The 9,234-nt window shown below is 50.8% G+C and overlaps 1 protein-coding gene across 1 annotated transcript in view; it reads left to right on the forward strand.

The window, feature by feature from the left end:
- The first annotated feature begins 1,500 nt into the window (after window positions 1-1,500).
- The window catches only part of LOC146626032 (tomoregulin-1-like), a 12,396-nt gene continuing 4,662 nt past the window's right edge, over window positions 1,501-9,234 (forward strand). The window contains exons 1-6 of the mRNA XM_085363191.1: window positions 1,501-1,627; window positions 5,900-6,009; window positions 6,397-6,526; window positions 7,811-7,837; window positions 7,932-8,022; window positions 8,109-8,257. Of these exons, the coding sequence (XP_085219317.1) occupies window positions 1,501-1,627; window positions 5,900-6,009; window positions 6,397-6,526; window positions 7,811-7,837; window positions 7,932-8,022; window positions 8,109-8,257 (634 nt within the window). The remainder of the gene's footprint in view (window positions 1,628-5,899; window positions 6,010-6,396; window positions 6,527-7,810; window positions 7,838-7,931; window positions 8,023-8,108; window positions 8,258-9,234) is intronic.

Raw genomic sequence — 9,234 nt, forward strand, 5'->3', positions numbered from 1 at the left:
ACGAACCTGCTGCTCGGGCAGAGACTCGGTCCTTAGGCTGGGACTCTCAGACGAGGCATAAACAGATTTGTTCGTAGTTTTGATCCAAGCTTAAATGTGTTTTTTAGCCCTGTAACTTTGATCTGGACCCTTTCTGTCAGTGGAAACGAGCTCAGGTTCAGTCCCTGCGATATCCCAGTGGAAGGAGGGCAGCTCAGCTGTATGTGTTACTGCGTCAGCACTGCTCTAAAAAATAAACACAAAATTACAGAAACACTTTGTTGGCACTTTAGAGAGAATGTTTTGGTGAATAAACATTTGTTTATTTGTTTATTTATTTTACTGTGGACACGTTAAAAAGAAGGAACTTCTGTTACTTTTACTATGGAAGCCTGTGGGGGTCTTCATCAGCAGGACGAGCTGTAAAGTTGATAAAAATACAGGTAAAAGTGCGTCTGCTGGGCCGATTCTGGCCCCTGGGCCATATGTTGGACACCCCTGTGCTCACCTGATTCTGTATACGGACCGTACCTTGCTCAAGGGCACCTCAGAGGAACCGTTCGGTGGATTTGAACCCCCGACCTTCCGATCATGGGGAAAAGACTCCACCTACCGAGCAATCTCTGCCCTCACACACCTGAGGAAGCTGCTGCTGTGGGTTGATCTCCCCTATAATGTGCAGCGCCACCATCAGGTCAGCATGTGAACGCGCTCAATGCTGTGATTTATGGTGGGGGTGGGAGGGGGTATCAGCGGACATGAAGACACTTCCACTCAGTCATAAAGCGGCTGTGACGCAGTTATTATTATTATTATTATTATTATTATTAATATTATTATTATTATTGTCGGTGAGATTAGGTCAGCTGCAAAGCATGCAGGGATACCTCTGTGTGTGTGTGTGTGTGTGTGTGTGTGTGTGTGTGTGTGTGTGTGTGTGTGAGGGAGTGAGTGGGAGTGGTCTCCTGCAGGTCACGTGACGCAGGCCTTTGTTAATGTGTGATTCCGTGGAGAAAGACCAGGAGGACAAAAAAAGTCGCGACCGATCGAGCCGCCGAACCACCCTCATCCGTCCACGCTCCACCCTCTCTGCGCCCCGGCCTGGATGCTGCTCAGAGGCCGCTGGCACTTCTACCTGGATTCGTGTGTCCGCGGCTCTCCCCGCCGGTTTGAGTGCGAGGCAGCGGGGCTGGGGGATGGAGGCAGAGTCCGGGCTGTAGGGGTGGAGGAGGTGTGGGGGTCGGCTGTGAAGCCCCAGGTCCTGCTCGGCTTTGTTATCCCGGGATCGAGCTGCAGCCCTGCTCCGTATTTCTGAGAGCCGAGGTGAGGAGCACATGGACGGAATCTGTGAGCTGTGCGTGGATCAGAACCCGCTGCGTGGATTTGTGCTGTGAGGACTTAGTGAAGGAGGACCCAGAAAAACACGACAGATTCTTTTACTCCAGTTTGTGTCTCTTTGTGTTCATCCACCTCCCTGCGCGCACACCAGCCTCCCCCGTTATCCCCCCTCCGTCCTCCATCATGGCTTCAGAGCTCCGGGTCTCCTGCTTCTGCTGCCTGCTGGTGCTGCTGGTTCTCCCCGCCGTCCGGAGCTCGTTCCACCGCAGCGGTGTGGACTGCGGCCCCGGGAGGGCCGAAGACTGCCCAGGTGAGCTCGCTCACAGCCTGCTTACACTTGAAGGGCTCTGTGGAGGGTCAGAGGTCGGAGCAGTGCGACCCAGCCTTTCTCGTATTTGTGTTTCCGTCGGTGTGTCAGTACCTGTAGTACACCTGAGCTGTGATGTAATGATGCTGAACAGATGTTTCACCTGCTGAAGCTGCAGCCATGTTGCTCTCCTGTGTGTGTGTGTGTGTGTGTGTGTGTGTGTGTGTGTGACCACTCCTCACTTTAACCAGGTTCTATTTCAGGGTTAATTACAGGGTGGAGCAGGGCGAGGCTCAGTGATGGAGCTGTGTTGTGTAGCTGCTCCGTCCGCGTTTCTCAGCAGATCGTCAAATCTGGCCTCCAGACAGCGGGTAGGCCACAGACTGTAAATAGAAGATGGACAAACCACCGTGGTTGGTTTGTGAACTCTGGTTTAACTTATCAGCCATCACCAGCTGACGCTGACAGAGGCTGTTGTGCTCACACCTGTCAGCGTGGCCACGCCCCTAATAATGCAAATGTAAACATTAACCCGTCACACAGGTGTTATGATTGGATAATTTAGCTGAAGAGACCAACACCGGTCCTGTGGTGGACTCAGTGAAGGCGAGACTGAGGCAGGTCCGGTCCTGGAGTCGTGAGGTGGATGGACCGTGGTCAGACCTGCTGACCTCCTTGTTGTTTGCAGTGCTGTCAGGAGGTGCAGGAGGTTCATGTCAACGTGAGAAACGAGCAGCTGATTCGTCTCCTGACGAACGATAACGAGCTGTGGCTCGTAAAACGCTTCCGAGGAAGTGAGGATGGAGTGCTGTGGAGGTTTCAGGGTGTTTTTCTGCATTTTCTTGATTTCGCACACATTTCAGTTCTGTGTGAGTTACAGTGCAGATCCTTCACTCAGTGGGAAAACATCGCTGCTTTTGTGTGTTTGACATTTGAGGGCAACACCAACAGTTTTGAAAGATCATCACAGAGTAAACGATTCATCAGCTCATTCACGAGATGCAGTGTTGCTGTAACAGCTGGCTACAGCAACACTGTAACAGCTGGAAAACGGTGCAGCAGCAGGTGGAGCGGTGGTTTGGTGCAGCAGCAGCAGGTGATACTGAGATGAGCCCTCACCTGGAGGAGGAGGAGCAGCTCGCACATCTGGAGGGAACTTCTAGTTTATGTTGATCTGAATACAACGCCTCCTGCGTGCCTCCTTTTGGAGGTGTTCTGGGCACCCCAAACTAGGAGGAGATCCCAGGGTCGATCCAGAACCTGCTGAGACTTCGAGGCTCTGCTGTCCAGCTGTGCCACCGTGACTTCAGATAAGCAGAGGGTGGATGATGATGGACGGGTGATGGACATATAGTGGATTAATCCGCCGCTGAAAATAGTCCCTATGTGTTCCTCCCATCTAAAGCATGTTTGATCAGATCAGTGAGCTGGTGTTTGTGTGCAGACACGAACTCATTTTGAACTTTTCTCCTCTAAAAGTAGAAACCTGGAGCTGAAATAAGTCTCTGAACTTTTTTAGGATCTAAAGAATCAAAAATCTCTGAGTTCTACTTTTAGAAGCTCTGAAGGTTTTTTTTAAACCTGAGCGCCGTCACTGATGTTCTCCCGGCACGTCGCACCACCCCGCCTCAGCTCGTCTTTTATGAGCTCCTGACTCGCTCCGACAGCAGGAAGTCAACGAGAGCAGTGAGGCGGGGACGGAGGGTGGAGGGCGGTTTAACCCGTGATCAGGCCACAGGTCGACCTTTAGCGGTTGTCCTGGAGACGCCGGCTTCACCTCAGAGTTATAGGAGACTGTTTCCTTTGAAGTAAGTGAGGTGTGTTTTACTGCTGTTGGTGTGGAGACGATGAAGCCAGCGACAGGCTGAGGGTTAGTCTGTCCTCAGCTCCCGCAGCGCTGCGTCTCACTCGGTCAGGACAAACTCTGTGATGACGAACATCAAACTGACGGCTGGAGGCGTCCTAACACCAACCTGCACCTCTGTGGAAGTCAGCGCGACTCTTTAATGGTTCCTGTTTACGAGCTGAAGCACAAACTGAAGCTCACCTGGAGGCTCGAGTCCGTCCCCCCACCTGCTGTTCCTCACAGAGGTCTGAAGGTCTTTCCTTACAAACATGTGACTTTATGAATGATTGATGCTCATTTTAGTCCCGCTGACATCAAAGCTCGTACAACAGGGACCTGACCGAGTTAGCAGCTGCACAACAGCACGTTAAAAATGCAGCAAACACAACACGGCATACAAACACCATCATCCGCAGCTGCATGTGGTGACTTTAAACTAACAGCTGATTTGGATTGAAGTTAGTTAGTGTTAATAGAGATCGACAAACCACGTGACTTACGCGCATTGCATTGTGGGTACGAGTGGCAGCAAAATCAAAACACTGCATCAAGCGCCTGCATTTCCAGCACCGGTAACCATTCATCCTGCGGTTTTAATCCCTACTTGCATCCCTGCAACATTTTCAGATCTAATAGAAATAAAATGAGTGTTTTTTCCTTATTTCTATCTGGCACTATTGTTTCATTCTGTTATAGAATCGTAGAGCAAAGAGGCAACACTGAGCACATGTTTGCTGCACGCTGAGCTTTGTTTCCAGCAGAAACGTGCAGACGGCCCTCTCTGCTCCTGCTGCTGTCGTTCTCCTCACACTCTCCTTCCACTAACACCTGTGTGCAGGTTGTCGTCCGTGGGGGCGGGGTTACCCGCTGTGACTCCCACAGAGCCTCCCGACTGGTCCCTGCAGACACCGACTCCATAAATAAGCTGCCGACACTTGATGATGCAACTGATGCGCGTGTATGTGTGTGCGTGTGTTTGACTGTTTGATCACCTGATGAAGGACCCTGGCTTCAGTCTAAGGGACCAATCAGCTGCCAGAAGATAAAATGATGTCACGCCCGTTCATTAACACAGGCCCGTGTACCTGTCTGTGCCTGTGGCAGCTCCATGGATGGCCGTTTCTTCTTAGTGTTAGAACGACAGATTATAGATGCTGCACTCATTGCCATGTTGTTAGCCAATGAGATCATTGTTTCCACAGTCAGCTCCGCCCCTCTTCAAGTCCCGTTTGAAAATCACCAAGATGGCAGCGTTGAAGACGCTGAGGCTTCGGGCAGGACCCAGATCTGACTGCTAGTTCCTGTTAGCGCACGCTCGTTCTGAGTTCACGTCTTAAAGAGTGGACCAATGATGTGGCTCCACTCAGCGTGAGACCAGTAAAGGAAGAAAAACCAGTAAACTATGATGGAGCTGCTGCTGAACTCAGAGAGACTGCAGAGTTTACTGCAACGTAACTCTGGCTCTCAGACAGTCATTTTAACAACACACACACACACACACACACACACACGCACACACACACACACACACACACACACACACACACGCACACATGCACAATAACAAAAACAGTGTGTTCTCCCAGGATGCGCTGTGTGTGTGTGTGTGTCAGCAGGTTGATGTGGCTGCCTCAGCACACTGTGGTATTTACTAATTACAGGGGAGCTGAGGTCACGGCCTCTGTAATTACAAGCTCTAATTGGCCAGCCTGCGGGCTGCCGACCAATCAGCTGCCATCAGGAAATTACTACCCTGGATAATAGTGTGTGTGTTTGTCAGTGGAGCTGTATTGTTTTATCAGAGTTTCCCACTCTGTGTGTGTGTGTGTGTGTGTGTGTGTGTTTTAGCCACAAACTGAAATATCTCCACAGCTGGTGGGGGTGGTTGGTGGTGGTTGGGGGCACGGGGGGTGGTGCTCCTCAGAGGAGGGATCCTGTGCTGCTCAGTCTGATACCTTTAATCTAACATGTTTAAAGCTTTACAGCTGTGTGCGGAGTTTAAAGTGTGCGCTCACAAACACGCCCCCATCACAGACAGACGCTCGTCCTTTTATTTTTGGCATCGTCAGCCTTCATGTGAGCACAGTAGAGACACAGAGTGAGGGAGGGGACTCACACCAGCCTGACCTTTGGTGGCACCTGTTCAATCAGCTGTAGCAGCACCTGAGCCTGTTCCTGTTTGAATTCTGTTCACTGTAGGTGATTAAGTGATCATCATCACTGATGATCTGAGTGGACCGTGAGCTCCTCTGTACACCAGCCATGCATCAGCTGAAGCTCAGACCTGTCAGCAGGACAGAGCTCAGAGCTGAACCAGGACTCGGTTTATCCCGCAGACTGACCACTTTTATTTCATGCAAAGTTTTGTTTAGTTGAAATCGCTGGACGATAGCTGTGATGTAAGAATGATCCGCTTTGTTTTTTTCCAGATTTGTCAGAGAAGAAAAGCGACCTGCGCGTGTGCGACACCGGGACGTGTCGCTTTGGAGGAACCTGCCGCGAGAATGGCGCCGACATCAAGTGTGTCTGTCAGTTCCACGTGAGTTACACACACTCACTTCTGCACCTTGGCGCCCCCTACAGGCTGCAGTGCTCAGGTGTAGTCTCCACAGTGCTATTAAATGCTTGCTGAATGAAACCAATCACAGCTTTTTTTATGTGTGTGTTACAGCTGCTGTTACAGATGTGATTAAAGCTTCTGAAACGTGATCATTGTGAGCTGGTCACACAGCAGGGTGCACATTGTTTACACATGCTAACTGTGCTGTCTTTGGCATTGTGCACAGATTTTTGAATTTGGTTAGACCGGAGCGCACTGACCAATCAGCAGCGAGCCTGCCTGCATCGTGAATGAGGTGTTACCTTCAGGCTCCCTCAGAGCCCTGTGTGTGTCTGAGTGCTGTGATAAAGTTACTTTGTGTTTCAGTGCAATAAGAAGTACGTCCCCGTGTGCGGCTCCAACGGAGACACGTACCAGAACGAGTGTTTCCTGAGGAGAGCGGCGTGCAAGAAACAAAGAGCCATCAACATCGTGTCAGAGGGGCCCTGTTACCACGGTAACTCACCCTCTTCTTTAGCCTTTCACTGCTTCTTATAATAAGCAGACTTCAGGTTTCAGACGCTCGCTGTGATTAATGTGTGAACAGGTGGACACAGTCACAGGTAACCCCAGAGTCTAAATCAAAGTCCTGTAATCTGATAAAAAAACATTAAACTTGTTGCTGCCTTTCATAGTGTGTAACTTGAAGGCCCTGAGTACTCTGAGTACTTTCTCCCACACTGGAAACACTGGGATGATCACATTATTTGAACATTACCCAATAAGACTGATTCAGCACAGACAGTTATGTTAAACTTTCCTAGCAGTCCTTCACAAACAGGGAACAGTCTGTCTATTCTCTCCATCTGTCAGCTGCTGCTGGCTCTTCCTCCTCCTCTTCCTCACACACTGCTGAGTTTGTCCTGGTGGATCATCAGGGGTGCAAAGCCTCACAGATGATGTGCAGCAGTGGGTCCCTCAGTCTGTCCTCACTCTGGACACTTGCAGTCGTCACACATGGAAATCAAATGTGTGATAAGCTGCAGGATTCAAACACAAGTGTAACTTATAAACACATGTTCATACTTTTATTCCACAATCAGAGAGAAAGAAACAGAGAGAGAGTGCAGGACAGACAGACAGGTGACAGTCTCAGGTGTACACACTGCTACAAAACAGCACCAGAGAAGGAGGATTTAGTGTTTGTGTTATTACGAAACAAGAAGAGTCCCAGATGGTGCAGTGGACACATGTGTGACTGCTGTGATTAAAGCATCTTTCTTTCAGGGCAGAGGCAGCAGTGAGTCAGCTCCAATAGACTTCCATGTTAAAATGTTTAAAGGCTTAATGTTAGCTTTCTTAGGGGCGTGGCCTCTTTGACTGACAGATGCATGGTGACACACCATGACCGTGTTTGTGCTGTTGGAGCCCTTTAGAGCACTTTTAATAACATCATGTGACCAATAATATGGCTGCTGTGAGGTTACCGTAGTAACAGAGCATCCAGGAAGGCGGAGCTCCAGGTTTGGTGAAATTCAAGGATTTTAATTGGATGTTACTGAGCACTGATTGGCAGCCATCTGTGTGATGCTCGTCTTCATAAAGAAGGATTATTTTGAACTGTTAATCATGCAAAGCTACTCAATGAGTCCAGAAGTATGGACACACACACAGAGCCTGTTATGACACCTCTGCAGCAGCAGGTTAAAGTTAACTTCCTGTAGCCAGTGACACTAACCTCAGAACGTGTGTGTGTGTGTGTGTGTGTGTGTGTGTGTGTGTGTGTGTGTGTGTGTCTCAGATGCTGGATCAGGATCTGGAGATGGAGGTAAACAGCTTCATGTTTGCTCTGGTTTGTTTCTGAGTGTTTTTAAGTCTCTGAGTTGAAGCAGACGAGCTGAGCGGCGTTTGTGTGTCTGCAGACGACGAAGGCTCCGGCCGCGGGAAAAAGACCTCCAAATGTGGGAACTGCAAGTTTGGAGCCGAGTGTGATGAAGACTCTGAGGATATGATGTGAGCACGCACACACACACACACACACACACACACTCAGTGTTAGGAGTGAGCCTGAACGAGCATGTGTGTGTGTGTGTATCCAGCTGCATGTGTAACATCGTGTGCAACGGCCACAACGACAACCCGGTGTGCGGCAGCGACGGCGTCACCTACGACACGCCCTGCCACGTCCGGGAGGTGTCCTGCCTCAAACAGCTCAAGATCGACATCAAGCACGTCGGACGCTGCCATGGTAACAGCATCACAGCAAACACTCCTTCATCCATCACCTTCATCTTCATCATCATCATCATCTACTCACAGCAGGAGAGAGAGGAGGAAATATGGAGGAGGGGGGTGGAGCTACGGGAGGAAGAGGAGGAGGAAGATGAGAGTCAGGAGGGAAAATGTCTCAGTTCATTTATTTTGAATGATGATCTCAACACACACACACACACACACACACACACACACACGCACACACACACACACACACACACACACGCACACACACACACACACACACACACACACACACACTGATTATCGCGGCTGGCTGAACAAACAGCTGGTCTCATTTTAATGCCACGACCTCCTGCTCCACATTTTCTCTTCTTTGTTCTGTCCTCCTCCTCCTCCTCCACCTCCTCCTCCTGCTCCACCTCCTCCTGCTCCACCTCCTCCTGCTCCTCCTCTTCTTCTCCTCCTCCTCCACCTCCTCCTCCTGCTCCTCCTCCTGCTCCACCTCCTCCTGCTCCTCCTCCACCTCCTCCTCCTGCTCCTCCTCCACCTCCTCCTCCTGCTCCACCTCCTCCTGCTCCTCCTCTTCTTCTCCTCCTCCTCCACCTCCTCCTCCTGCTCCACCTCCTCCTCCTGCTCCTCCTCCACCTCCTCCTCCTGCTCCTCCTCCTGCTCCACCTCCTCCTGCTCCTCCTCCTGCTCCTCCTCCTCCACCTCCTCCTCCACCTCCTCCTCCTGCTCCTCCTCCACCTCCTCCTCCACCTCCTCCTCCTGCTCCTCCTCCTCCTCCTGCTCCTCCTCCTCCTGCTCCTCCTCCTCCACCTCCTCCTCCTCCACCTCCTGCTCCTCCTCCACCTCCTCCTCCACCTCCTGCTCCTCCTCCTCCTGCTCCTCCTCCTGCTCCTCCTCCACCTCCTGCTCCTCCTCTTCTTCTCCTCCCCTTCTCTCATTTCCATCTGTCCTTCTTTTTCTTTGTACATGTACAGTTTT

Source organism: Diplotaxodon limnothrissa, linkage group LG9, assembly GCF_057381915.1.
Source record: "Diplotaxodon limnothrissa isolate DT_005_m linkage group LG9, D_limnothrissa_male_GT1.1, whole genome shotgun sequence".
Lineage (NCBI taxonomy): Eukaryota > Metazoa > Chordata > Actinopteri > Cichliformes > Cichlidae > Diplotaxodon > Diplotaxodon limnothrissa.